At 38.0% G+C, this 15298-nt stretch overlaps 1 protein-coding gene across 1 annotated transcript in view; it reads right to left on the bottom strand.

Moving 5' to 3' along the window:
* Gycbeta100B (guanylate cyclase soluble subunit beta-1-like) overlaps positions 1–15298 on the bottom strand; it is a 321807-nt gene that overhangs the window by 102499 nt on the left and 204010 nt on the right. The window contains exons 3-4 of the mRNA XM_075303266.1: positions 5935–6035; positions 3393–3511 (exon numbers count right to left, since the gene is read on the bottom strand). Coding sequence (XP_075159381.1) covers positions 3393–3511; positions 5935–6035 — 220 coding nt within the window. The remainder of the gene's footprint in view (positions 1–3392; positions 3512–5934; positions 6036–15298) is intronic.

Genomic DNA, 15298 nt, shown 5'->3' with positions numbered 1-15298 from the left:
GGTTTCACTGCAATGTGGAACGCCGTTTGGACTCGGCTATAAAAAGGAGGTCCCTTGTCATTGAGCTTAACATGGAATCGGACAGCACTCAGTGATTAGAGAGAAGTTCACCAATGTGGTATCATTGAATACTATAAGTGAGCCCGATACACCGGGCTGCCACCTAACATAACCTAACCTAGTATACCGATCGTCTTAGAATTAAATTCTGAGTCTATTTAGCGATGTCCGTCTCTCTGTCCTTCTGTATGTTCATGTATTTTGTGCAAAGTACAGCTCGTAGTTTATGTCCGATCGTCCTCAAATTTGGCACAGAGTCTTTTTTCGGCTCAAAGAAGATCCCTATTGATTTTGGTTCAGAACTAGATATAGCTGCCATATATATTTATAACCGATATGGTAATAAATGACATATTTAAGTTCTAAGTTCGTATAATCGAATGTTTTGTGAGTCTCGTAAATTTTGCAAACTATCAGTCAAATCGGTTCAGATTCAGAAATAGCTCTCATATATAGCATTCACCCGATTTACACTCCTATGGCACCAGAGACCAAAGGTTTTCACCGAGTTACGTGATATTTTGCACAGGGAGTAGAATTAACATTACAAATATGCGTACCAAATTTGGTTGAAATCGGTTCAGATTTAGATATAACACCCATATTTAGCTTTCGCCCGATTTACACTCCTAACATATGGAACCAGAAGCCAAAGGTTTACACCGAGTTACGTGAAATTTTGCGCAGGGAGTAGAATTAACATTACAAATATGCGTACCGAATTTGGTTGAAATCATATGGACCCAGAAGCCAAAGGTTTTCACCGAGTTACATGATATTTTACACATGGAGTAGAATTAACATTACAAATATGCGTACCAAATTTGGTTGAAATCGGTTCAGATTTAGATATAGCTCCCATATTTAGCTTTCGCCCGATTTACACTCCTAACATATGGACCCAGAAGCCAAAGGTTTACACCGAGTTACGTGAAATTTTGCGCAGGGAGTAGAATTAACATTACAAATATGCGTACCGAATTTGGTTGAAATCGGTTCAGATTTAGATATAGCTCCCATATATATATGTCGTCCGATTTATGGTCATATGACCACCGTAGGTCAAAATTTCACTCCGATTTACTTAAAATTGTGCGTAAGGATTGGAATTAACATTTTTACTATACATGCCAAATTTAGTTGAAATCGGTTAAGATTTAGATATAGCTGTCATATATATCTTTCGTTTCACTCCGATTTACTTGAAGCTTTGCACAAAGAGTAGGACTAACATTCTACCCAGTTATGCCAAATTAGGTCAAAATCCGTTCAGATTTAGATATAACTCCCATATATATCTTCCGCCCGATTTAGATTCATAAAGGGTGATACGGTCAAAATTTGGTCAAGGGAAAGCGCGTATAAATCGGTGAAATCGTTTATTTAAAAAATCAAATTAAATTTCTTTTTCAAGCTCAATTAGAATAAAATTCAGGAAAAATATTCAGTTAGGCTTTCGCTTTTCCAAATCCAAATTGCCGGGTCTCACGCTTGACACCTGCCATCAGATTTTGTACAGCCACCTTGTCCACCTTCTTCGCCGCAGAAAGCCAGTTTGCCTTGAACTGCTGCTCGACCTTAGCAGTTTTTTGGTCTTCTTTAGGTTCCGTTTGACAATAGCCCAGTATTTCTCAATTGGGCGGAGCTCTGGCGTGTTGGGAGAGTTCTTGTCCTTGGGAACCACCTGCACGTTGTTGGCGGCATACCACTCCATGACCTTTTTACGTAATGGCAAGATGCCAAATCCGGCCAAAACAGTACGGAACAACCGTGTTTCTTCAGGAAAGGCAGCAGACGTTTATTCAAACACTCTTTCACGTAAATTTCTTGGTTGACAGTCCCGGAAGCTATGAAAATGCTGCTTTTCAAGCTACAGGTACAGATGGCTTGCCAAACCAGATATTTCTTTGCGAACTTTGACACAGTTTTATGTGCTTAAAAATATCTGCTACCTTTCCCCTTCCTTTTGCCGTATAAAACTCCTGTCCCGGAAGCTGCTTGTAGTCGGCTTTGACGTAGGTTTCGTCGCCCATTACCACACAGTCAAACTTCGGCAGCATCGTCGTGTACAGCCTCCGGGATCGCGCTTTGGCCGTCGTATTTTGTTTATCATCGCGATTTGGAGTCACTACCTTCTTGTAAGTCGATAGTCCGGCTCGTTTGTTGGCTCGATGCACGCTTGTAGACGATACACCCAGCTTATTTGCGGCATCTCGGAGAGAGAGGTTAGGGTTTCGCTTGAAACTACCGGTAACTCTCTTTGTCGTCTCAGCGGCTTCCGGTTTTCGATTTCCCCCCGAACCAGACTTCCTGGCTGTCGACAAACGTTCCCCAAACACTTTAATTACATTTGTAACGGTTGCTTTGGCAACTTTTAGCGATTTTTCCAGCTTTGCGTGCGAGTAGCTCGGATTTTCGCGATGCGCGAGCAAAATTTTGATACGCTGCTCTTCTTGCTTGGACGGCATTTTGACAACTGAAGAGTGAATTCCAAAATCCAAATAGGAGCAACATTCTACACACACACACCTTCAAAATGAGGGATGTTCAGGGTGTTTTTTCAATGCAAAATTGAAAGAAATACGTCAAGTTTATATTGACCAAATTTTGACCGTATCACCCTTTATGTCCATGGAGGCCAAAGTTTCATCTCGAAAAGTTAAGTTACAAAAACCTTAAGGACGATTTCAGTAATATTTATAGTTCAGGTTGATAGGATGTTATGAATAAAATTGAAGCAACCAAACGGAACATTATTTAGAAACTCAACTTTACTAAATTTTCCATTGTCGTTACTGTAACCAATTGCACTTGGGCCAATTAAAATTTGTTTATTAAATATTACATTAAAATATGAAAAAAGTACGATCGCTTTTGATAAAAAGTATGCATTTTTTCGCGAATATTTTTTACGAAATACGAGACCTTTTCATAAAAATAACGAAATAGTTTCGAAGAAAGTAAGAAAAGTATACACTAAAAGTGCGAAATTATGTTAAAAGAACGTAGCGCTTTGTTTTTTTTAATGAAAAGTTTCTTTGATTGTAAAACAATAAAAAAAAAAATTCTACTTTTTACGAGTAGGACCTTTGGTTTGCCTGGTACTTACTTTCAAAGTATTAGAAATTTTATTTATTTTTATTTCTACGATTTTTCTTGGAAGCATAGTAGCTGTTCAGTACATTCAAATCAAACAAACTATTGCTACAGAAATAATAAAACCATATGACAAAAAGTCAAAGTCGATAAGCGAAATTCTTCCGTTTTCTCAACTTCACCTATGATAACAAAACCATAAAACCGGAATGCAAGTACTCTAAAATAAATATTACCTGTAAAAAATCTCTTGGTGTGGCACCGAGAACTTGCAGGATTTTGTCATAGCCTGAATCTTGGCAGAACTCAAAAAATGTTTTACCGAAAAGTTCTAATATGTCGTCAGCTGGTATATCTGAAAATAAAACAACAAATAGGAAAATAAATAGAAATCAATTAAGAAGGAGCATTAAATTAAAATGTTTTCAATAAATCTGTGTTCATCCAATAAAATAATCCATGATGTTTTTAATTTGTGCAAATCTCTAAGGTCATCCTTCGTTATTTTGACTACGGCCTATTTCAAAACGCTCTATTTTGCATCATGAGAACCAACATTATTATACCCTTCACCACTACTGTGGTACAGGGTATAATAAGTTTGTGCATTTGTATGTAACGCCAAGAGGAGTAATCATAGACCAACCTTTTAGTATACGGATCGGCTTAGAATTAAATTCTGAGTCGATTTAGCGATGTCCGTCTGTCTGTCTGTCTGTTGATGTATTTTTGTGTGCAAAGTACAGCTCGCAGTTTTAGTCCGATTGTCCTAAAATTTTGTATAGGGTCCTGTTTCGGCTCAAAGACGATCCCTATTGATTTTGGAAAAATCGGTTCAGATTTAGATATAGCTGCCATATATATTTTTCACCGATCTGGTCATAATTGGCGTGTATATCAACCGATCTTCCACAAATTCCGTACATCCGAATATTTTATGGGTCTCGAAAAACTTGCAAAATATCAGCCAAATCGGTTCAGATTTAGATATAGCTCCCATATATAGCTTTCGCCCGATTTACACTCATTTGCCCACAGAGGCCAATTTTTTGTTCCGATTTAGTTGAAATTTTGCATAGGGAGTAGAATTAGCATTGTAACTATACGTGCCAAATTTGGTTGAAATCGGATCAGATTTGGATATATCTCCCATATATAGCTTTCGCCCGATTTACACTCATATGACCACAGAGACCAATTTTTAACTCCGATTTAGTGGAAATTTTGCACAGGGAGTAGAATTAACATTGTAGCCATGCGTGCCAAATTTTCACCCGATTTACACTCATATGACCACGGAGACCAATTTTTAACTCCGATTTAGTTGAAATTTTGCATAGGGAGTAGAATTTGCATTGTTACTATGCGTGCCAAATTTGGTTGAAATCGGTTCAGATTTGGATATATCTCCCATATATAGCTTTCGCCCGATTTACACTCATATGACCACAGAGGCCAATTTTTAACTCCGATTTAGTTGAAATATTGCACAGGGAGTAGGATTAGCATTGTAACTATGCGTGCCAAATTTGGTTGAAATCGGTTCAGATTTGGATATATCTCCCATATATAGCTTTCGCCCGATTTACACTCATATGACCACAGAGACCAATTTTTTGCTCCGATTTAGTTGAAATTTTGCACAGGGAGTAGAATTAGCATTGTAGCTATGCGTGCCAAATTTGGTTGAAATCGGTTCAGATTTAGATATATAGATTTCGCCCGATTTACACTCAAATGACCACAGAGGCCAATTTTTAACTCCGATTTAGTTGAAATTTTGCACAGAGAGTAGAATTAGCATTGTTGCTATGCGTGCCAAATTTGGTTGAAATCGGTTCAGATTTAGATATAGCTCCCATATATATGTTTTTCAGATTTCGACAAAAATGGTCAAAATACCAACATTTGCTTTGTAAAATCGCCACTGCTTAGTCCAAAAGTTGTAAAAATGACTCTAATTTTCCTAAACTTCTAATACATATATATCGAGCGATAAATCATAAATAAACTTTTGCGAAGTTTCCTTAAAATTGCTTCAGATTTAAATGTTTCCCATATTTTGTTTACTAACATTGTGTTCCACCCTAGTGCACTAGCCGACTTAAATTTTGAGTCTATAGATTTGTAGAAGTCTATCAAATTCTGTCCAGATCGAGTGATATTTAAATGTATGTATTTGGGACAAACCTTCATATATAGCCCCAACACATTTGACGGATGTGATATGGTATCGAAAATTTAGATCTACAAAGTTGTGCAGGGTATAATATAGTCGGCCCCGCCCGACTTTAGATTTTCCTTACTTGTTTTCTTATTCAATTTGTTTTTAATTAGTATAAATTAATTTTAATTAGTATAATTATAAATCTTAAATTTGTCATTTCCCAATCGACTAAAATGCATTTTAAATCGAAAATGAAATTACGCGTCATCATTTTGACGAAGGATGGCTGTCTAGGGTTAAAACCACAAAAGCGCTGAATGCAATTAGTCAATTCCGTGAAGGACGCTATATAATTGCACTCATATGTATTAATGCTACTATTGGATTATTAAATCTGAAACTATAAAACATTTTATGATATTCCCGTTCTATTTAATTTAAAATTTAAACCCAAAATTTATAGAAATCGTTTTATTAAAAAGACCATTGATTTATGTACATAAATTCTCTCTTCTCTATTCTTCGTTATTCAATAAAATAATATCTTTCGAAATTTCTAATAAATCTCCAACGTAATAAATTGAAAGTATTTATCATATAAATAGACTTACTTAAAATTTCTACAGCTGCACCAATCAAATTGTAGGTAATTTCATCATCGTAGATTTGTCGTACCAAGAATTGTCCTTCCATTGTGACCATGGCTTTTTTCCTGGAAAATACAAATAAACACACACAAAAAAAGGAATAATAAATAAATGGGAAAACTTTTTTTTTTATTTTGAATACAAACAAACTGTGTTTTATATAATTTATTTAGTGCCTTTGAAAGCTTATTGCATGCAAAATATAAAGAACTCGAAACCATTATGGAGAATCGATAAATAAAATTTTCAATTTAGCATATGTTGTTTTTATACCCAACACCATAGAATGATGATGGGGGTATAATAAGTTTAGCACTCGGTTTGTAACACATCGAAATAACGATTTCCGACTATTAAAAGTATATATATTCTTGATCAGAAAGAAATTTTAAGACGATCCCAGCAATAAAGCGTCGCCAAAAAAAGTAGTGGAAATAAGCTCTTTGTATCAGAAAGTGGTGCAAAATTGGCTTAGAAGCAATGAATTTAACATGGGCTTGTCATAAGGCGGATATCCATCATTTCAACAGCCTTTGCACTGAATGTGCCTCACTTCTTAAGGTATGATACGCAATCAGTGTTTTGTTTTTATATTTTGCCAAATATTTTGTATAACTTCTAATGCATTCTAACGCTTGTCTAAAAGTTTTGATCTCAACTATTTTGAACAAGTATATACAGCAGTAAGTTCGGCCGGGCCGAATCTTAAATACCCACCACCATGAACCAAATATTAGGGTTTCCTTTGAAATGTCAGGAGGGCTTGAGGACTTGAGGACACTTCCCGAAGATAAATTTAAGGATTTCACCTATGAGGACTATATGAGATTCTGGATTTATAAGAACCATTTTTGTTCGAGTTTTAGAGGAATCGTTAACATCTCTTGTAAGTGTGCAAGAAAATTATAAAATAACGTCTTGATTTGAAATCTTAAATCTGTAGAAGTAAATTTTAAATTGAGTTTCAAGCAATTTTCATGATCAGTGCGCCTTCTACACCCTCAAGAAGTGAAGTCGGTCTATATGGAGGCATTACCAAATGGACCGATAAAAACTTAATCCGATACACGTTTTTGTGAGCCTAAAATACCAGAATATTTACAATTTCAGGCAAATCAGATAAAAACTACGGTTTCTAGAAACCCAAGGAGTTAAATCGGGAGATCGTTCTTATGGGGGCTATACTAAAATATGGACCGATACTCACCGTTTTCGGCACACCTCTTTATGACCCGAAAATACCTCTAGATTTCCAATTTCAGGCAAATAGGATAAAAACTTCGGATTCTAGAAGCTCAAGAAGTAAAATCGGGTATTCGGTCTATATGGGGGCTATACCAAAATATGGACCGATACTAACCATTTTCGGCACACCTCTTTATGGTCCTAAAATACCTCTAGATTTCCAATTTCAGACAAATTGGATAAAAGCTACGGTTTCTATAAGCCCACGACCCCAAATCGGGACGTCTTTTTATATGGGGACCATACCAAAACATGGACCGATACTAACAAATTTTGGCACACATATTTGTGGTCCTACAATACCTCTAGATTTCAAATTTCAGGTAAATTGAATAAAAACTGCGGTTTCTATAAGCCCAAGAAGTAAAATCGGGAGATGGGTCTATATGGGGGCTATACCAAAATATGGACCGATACTCACAATTTTTGGCACACGTATTTGTGGTCCTACAGTACCTCTAGATTTCCAATTTCAGGTAAATTGAATAAAAATTGCGGTTTCTATAAGCCCAGGAAATAAAATCGGGAGATCGGTCTATATGGGGGCTATACCAAAACATGGGCCGATACTCACCATTTTTGGCACACCTCTTTATGGTCATAAAATACCTCTAGATTTCAAATTTCAGGCAAATTGGATAAAAACTACGATTTCTATAAGCCCAAGACTCCAAATCGGTCGGTTTATATGGGGACTATATCAAAACCTGGACCGATATAGCCCATCTTCGAACTTGACCTGTCTGCAGACAAAAGACGAGTTTGTGCAAAATTTCATCACGATTGCTTCATTATTGAAGACTGTAGCGTGATTACAACAGACAGACAGACAGACGGACAGACGGACAGACGGACAGACGGACATCGTTATATCGTCTTAGAATTTCTCCCTGATCAAGAATATATATACTTTATATAGTCGGAAATCGATATTTCGATGTGTTACAAACGGAATGACAAACTTATTATACCCCCGTCAGCATTCTATGGTGGTGGGTATAAAAATACGCAATTTTTTAGAACTTCCTGTGTGGGGAAAATAAATAGCATCTTTGGGAGGACATTTCTGGATATGCTTTTAAAGTTATTAGAACAACTTCCTAATTTTTATTTTGCTGGGATGTAAAGCTGTCCGTTTGTCTGAAATCATGCTACAGCCTTCAATAATGAAGCTATTGTGCGGAAATTTTGCTCAGACTCGTTGTTTGTTTGAAAGCAGGTCATGTTATATACACTGAAAAAAGCATACCCGGTTCCAAAGATTTTGTCTTTATTTAAAAAAATTTGGTATTGATTCCGAACCAAAGAAGCGGAGAATACAAGTAAGGATACAGTTAAGGTACAATTCCCTTTTAAATTTGGTTTTTGTGTACTTGCTTCTAGGAACCAAATTTTAATTTTTCGCTTTCTCAGCCTTTTTATACCCTGCTCCACACTGTGGAACAGGGTATTATAAGTTAGTGCACATGTTTGCAACACCCAGAAGGGGACGAGATAGACACATGGTGTCTTTGGCAAAAATGCTCAGGGTGGGCTCCTGAGTCGATATAGCGATGTCCGTCTGTCCGTGAACACATTTTTGTAATCAAAGTCTAGGTCGCAGTTTTAGTCCAATCGACTTCAAATTTGGCACAAGTATGTATTTTGGCTCAGAATAGATCCCTATTGATTTTGGAAGAAATCGGTTCAGATTTAGATATAGCTCCCATATATATATTTCGCCCGATATGGACTTATATGACCCAGAAGCCAGAGTTTTACCCCAATTTGGTTGAAATTTTGCACACGGAGTAGAATTAGCATTGTAGCTATGCGTGCCAAATTTTGTTGAAATCGGTTCAGATTTAGATATAGCTCCCATATATAGCTTTCGCCCGATTTAAACTCATATGACCACAGAGGCCAATTTTTAACTCCGATTTAGTTGAAATTTTGCACAGGGAGTAGAATTAGCATTGTAGCTATGCGTGCAAAATTTGGTTGAAATCGGTTCAGATTTAGATATAGCTCCAATATATAGCTTTCGGCCGATTTACACTCATATGACCACAGAGGCCAATTTTTAACTCCGATTTAGTTGAAATTTTGCACAGGGAGTAGAATTAGCATTGTTGCTATGAGTGCCAAATTTGGTTGAAATCGGTTCAGATTTAGATATAGCTCCCATATATATGTTTTTCTGATTTCGACAAAAATGGCCAAAATACCAACATTTTCCTTGTAAAATCGCCACTGCTTAGTCGAAAAGTTGTAAAAATGACTCTAATTTTCCTAAACTTCTAATACATATATATCGAGCGATAAATCATAAATAAACTTTTGTGAAGTTTCATTAAAACTGCTTCAGATTTAAATGTTTCCCATATGTTTTTACTAACATTGTGTTCCACCCTAGTGCATTAGCCGACTTAAATTTTGAGTATAAAGATTTTGTAGAAGTCTATCAAATTCTTCCAGATCGAGTGATATTTAAATGTATGTATTTGGGACAAACCTTTATATATAGCCCCCAACACATTTGACGGATGTGATATGGTATCGAAAATTTTGATCTACAAAGTGGTGCAGGGTATAATATAGTCGACACCGCCCGACTTTAGAATTTCCTTACTTGTTTCTTCATATGCTATTAAAGTCCTTTAAAAACGAGTTAACGGCAAATTTATTTTCCAAATTAAGACTCGACTTCCAGTAGAAATTAAGCTATGTTTGAAGCAAAAAACTTCTTTAAAATAAAGTTTTGAAAAATATGTCCTATATTTGAACGATTTTTTGCTTTGTAGTCAAGATGCAAAAAGACAAAAAAATTTAAAGACAATTTCATTCAATTTACAGAATTTTTTTCAATTATTAAAGTCAAGTTGAGCGTAGCCCAAACATTTTTTCTTTAAGATACCCATTTTGAAGTCAAATCAATTAATTGTAAGGACAATACATTGAAAAGTTTATCGACTTTTGGACAAGGAAAAAAACTTTATTTTACAGAAATGCGTCTTTTATGCTAAGCAAAATTTTTATTCGTATTTTAAAGACTTGAAATCTTTAACCTCACGACAATATTTTTTTCAGTGTATCGGCCCATTTTTATACCCTCCACCATAGGATGGGGGCTATATGAACTGTGTCATTCCGTTTGTAACATATCGAAATATTGCTCTAAGATCCCATAATGTATATATATTCTGGGTCGTGGTGAAATTCTGAGTCGATCTAAGCATGTCCGTCCGTCCGTTCGTCTGTTGAAATCACGCTAACTTCCGAACGAAACGCGCTATCGACTTGAAACTTGGCACAAGTAGTTGTTATCGATGTAGGTCGGATGGTATTGCAAATGGGCCATATCGGTTCACTTTTACGTATAGCCCCCATATAAACGGACCACCAGATTTGGCTTGCGGAGCCTCTAAGAGAAACATATTTCATCCGATCCGGCTGAAATTTGGTACATGGTGTTAGTATATGGTCGGGAGCCACCGTGGTGCAATGGTTAGCATGCCCGCCTTGCATACACAAGGTCGTGGGTTCGATTCCTGCTTCGACCGAACACCAAAAAGTTTTTTCAACGGTGGATTATCCCACCTCAGTAATGCTGGTGACATTTCTGAGGGTTTCAAAGCTTCTCTAAGTGGTTTCAAATGCCGTCATTGAGCTTAACATGGAATCGGGCAGCACTCAGTGATAAGAGAGAAGTTCACCAATGTGGTATCACAATGGACTGAATAGTCTAAGTGAGCTTGATACATCGGGCTGCCACCTATCCTAACCTAGTATTTGGCCTCTACTGACCATGCAAAAATTGGTCCACATCGGTGCATAATTATATACAGCCCCCATATAAACCGATAACCAGATTTGACCTCCGGAGCCTCTTGGAAGACCAAAATTCATCTTATTCAGTTGATATTTGGTACGTGATGTTAGTATATTGCAGGAATTGGTTGATATCAGTCCATAATTTTATATAGCCCCCATATAACGATCCCCAGATTTGACCTCCGGTGCTTTTGGAGAAGCAAAATTCATCCGATCTGGTTGAAATTTGGTACGTGGTGGTAGTATATTCCTATTCAACCGTCGAACTGAACGGACGTGTTTTCTAATAGCGGAGTATTTCATCGTAATAAGTACTTATTACGAATTTCACGTATGGTGGAAATAATAAACCACCATGCAGCGAAATTAAAAGTCATCCACTGGGTTGCTAACTTCAGGGCCCAGTGGACGGGTAACGACTGAAGTTATAAATTTGGGCAGCGACCAAGAGTCAGACCCAATTAGTCGACCTGTAGACGGGTCGACTGGCGGTGACACTTTGGCAAGTCGAACCTTTTTTAAGGTGACGACATCAAAAGGAGGCAATCCCTCTCGAAGGAGGTTCAAGGAACGAAGAAATGCTTTGTTTATCCTAAAGTAATTAGGATCAGTCAACCTAAGCACGTTGTCGGCTAAGCAAAGCGATTCCTTAAAATGGACTCAAGGAATTCTTGAAGCTGGAAAAAGGGAACGTTCACCGGAGGAGCTGCCATCCTCTAAACGGGATCAAAGATCGTTTGCCTCAGTTGCAAAAGGCAGCCTTGTGATGGCTATTATTAATAAAGGAGCATTGGTCGGTATGATTCCAAGGCAAAAATGGGGGGAAATTGAGAACGCGATGTCTGGTGTCTACTCAGAGGTCCGAAAAAAGTTTCCCGGACCGAGTCCTCGGCGGCAAGATGCTGGATGGTACCAAGGACGATATAAGTTAATAGCTTTTGCGGACCAGAGGTCTATGGATTGCTTTAAAGCTGCATTGATGCTAATTGGTGAAGTTTGGGAAGGAGCCGCTTTGGAGTTAGTCGATAAAAAAGACATACCGGCTAAAACTAGAGCACATGCATGGGTACCGTCAAACCCTCTCAATACTAGAGAGACTAAAAGAATGTAACTCAGATCTTCCAACTGCCGATTGGAAGGTTGGTCGTTTGGATGAGGTGGATGGACCAAGACGACATGCGGTGTTTATATTAAACATAGAGGCGCTGCCACATCTAGCCCAGACCCAAGGACGTGTAAGTTATGGCTTTCATGATATCCATATGAAGGTATACAAAAGCGATCAGCCAAAGGATTCCGAAACGGACAAGCCTCCGGTAGAGTCAGCAGTGAAAAAATCTCCTAGCGAAGCCGAAGGAGACATAAAACCTGCAGACTATGGCGAAAATCATATGCGGGAAGTTTCTACAGGCTCAAGCCTCACCAAAGCTGAACCGCGGATTGTTGCGAGAGTCACCGAGATCTGTGAAGAGGAAGCCCTTGATGACTCAATTGAAGCGGCTGATGTGACGGTGGTTGAAAATTTGGATGGTTCTACGGTTCCTCCAGATAAATCTTCACCATTTGTAAGGCCGCTTGTGCTGCCTTAAAAGTTCTCCTGATGAAAGGAGACATAGATATAGTTCTTATTCAAGAACCATACATATGTAAGAACAAGATATGTAAATTAAGCACTCCGGGTTTCAAACTTTTGCATAATACCGGTAACGATATAAATCGAGCATGTATAATTGCTAAAACGAACCTTGGCGTTATTTTGGACAGGACGCTGAATTTTAGGCTTAATATTAAAGAGAGGGCGAGAAAAGCCACGGTAGCGTTGTCTCGTGCAAAAAGGCAATAGGAAAAAAGTGGGGACTTAAACCAAAAATTGTGCATTGGCTATACAGTAGTTAGACCTATAATGCTATATGGTGTTGTAGTCTGGTGGCCGGCACTGCAGAAACCGACTTGTTTAGATAAAGTTCAGCGTATGGCGAGCTTATGTATCTCAGGCGCATTTAGCAAGACAGGAACAGACTCCCTTAATGTCATGCTACATCTATTGCCTTTAGGCATTTTGGCCAAACAGTCAGCTGCAACAACGGCTGTGCGGTTGCGCGAGCTATCGCTGTGGTCGGAAAAAATGTACGGTCATAGTTCGGTCCTCAAAGTAATGCCAGATGTGCCCAACGTAGTGGATTACACCCTGGCAAAACCACTTTTCGACAAAAAGTTTGAAACTCTAATTCCCAACAGTGAGGCGTGGTGTACACAGACCCCGGGGAATAAAAGATATATAGATTTCTATACTGATGGCTCAAAATTGAATGCACAAGTGGGGTTCGGAGTATATTCTAAAGATCTGGAAATTCGAATAGCGAAAAGATTACCTAATTACTGTAGTGTTTTTCAGGCTGAAATATTGGCAATAAGAGAGGTGGTGAATTGGCTGAGAAGTAATGTTCCAACAAATATTGGCTTTAATATATACTCAGACAGTCAACCTGCAATAAAATCCTTGGACTCTGTGTTCCTTAACTCGAAAACGGCCATACACTGCCGCAAATCTCTCAACGAGATGGCTGAGCAGTACAATATTCACCTAATATGGGTGCCTGGCCACAGGAACATACCGGAGAACTGCGAAGCAGATGTGTTTGCAAGGCTACGAACTACCTTACATATTCCAGGGGAACTAGAATCTGTTTGTATGCCTCTGGCCACCTGCAAGCTCTTACTGCGTGAGAAGGCTGTTATGATAGCCAATATTCGATGGGAAAATTGCAAGGGTTGTAACGACACCAAGCAAATATGGCCCCATTTAAACTTAAACCGCACACTAGATATGCTAGTGTTCTCAAGGCGTCAGATAGCACTCTTGATATCTGCTATAACGGGTCGCTGCATGATAGGCGAATTTGCAAAAACTATAGGTGCGAAGTGTAATGACTATTGTATAAGCTGTCATGTCCTGCTTTTTGTGTAAGGCGTAAGCGAATTTTAGGAGCATATAGCTTTAGATTACTGGCGGACCTGGAAAACGTTAACTTAAGCAGTTTGTTAATGTTTTCGGAGCAATCTGGTTGGTTCCACAAAAGTAAATAATAGAGAAGGTTCTGTGGTTAAGACTAGAAGTGCCCATATGTAATAGGTACTTTTAGTTAAATATGGTATCACAATGGACTGAATAGTCTAAGTGAGCCTGAAATTTAATCGGGCTGCAACTTTAACCTAACCTAACCTAACCTATATATAGCCCCCATATAAACCGATTCCCCTATGCGGAGCCTCTAAGAGATGCAAATTTCAACCGATCCGGCTGAAATTTGGTACACGGTGTTAGTATATGGTATCTAATGACCATGCAAAAATTGGTCTACATCGATTACCAGATTTGACCTCCGGAGCCTCTTGGAAGACCAAAATTCATCTTATTCAGTTGATATTTGCTACGTGATGTTTATATATGGCCTCAAACACCCATGCAAAAATTGGTTCATATCAGTCCCTAATTATATATAGCCCCCATATAAACCGATCCCCAGATTTGACCTCCGGTGCTTTAGGAGAAGTAAAATTCATCCGCTCTGGTTTAAATTTGGTACGTGGTGGTAGTATATGATATTTAACAATCATGCCAAAAGTGGTCCATATTAGTCCATAATCATATATAGCCCCCATATAAACCGATCCCGAGATTTGGTTTTGGAGCCTCTTGGAGGAGCAAATTTCATCAGTTGAAATTTGGTACACTGTCAGTTGAAATTTGGTACATTGTGCTAGCCGTTAACAACCATGCCTAACTAGGTCCATATCGGTCTATAGTTATATATAGCCCTCAGATGAATCGGTCCCCAATCACACAAAAATTGGTCCATATCATGTTCATAATTGTATATAGCCCCCATATAAGCGACCCCCATATTTCAATTTTGGCTCTCTACGTACCGTGCAAAAGTCCATATGGATTCGTAATTATTTGTAGACCTACCTATACATAGGTTTTTTGTCTAATATGTATGGACTAACTCACAATTTAGAAAACGATTTAAGATACCACAACCAAAGTAATTCGATTGTGGACGACAGTCTTTCGTAGAAGTTTCTACGCAATCCATGGTGGAGGGTACATAAGATTCGGCCTGGTCGAACTTACGGCCATATATACTTGTTTTAAAATAGAAAGTAGAGGATTGTCGATAAATGGGAACACGGTACATAATTTTAGAATTTTTCTACAGGCTTCTGCCAGACTTTTTTAAGTAAAAAAACTTAAATTCACATGAAG

The sequence above is a fragment of the Haematobia irritans genome, chromosome 1, assembly GCF_050003625.1.
Source record: "Haematobia irritans isolate KBUSLIRL chromosome 1, ASM5000362v1, whole genome shotgun sequence".
Lineage (NCBI taxonomy): Eukaryota > Metazoa > Arthropoda > Insecta > Diptera > Muscidae > Haematobia > Haematobia irritans.
The sequence above is the reverse complement of the archived record's forward strand: the minus strand, read 5'-3'. Positions and strand labels throughout refer to the sequence as shown.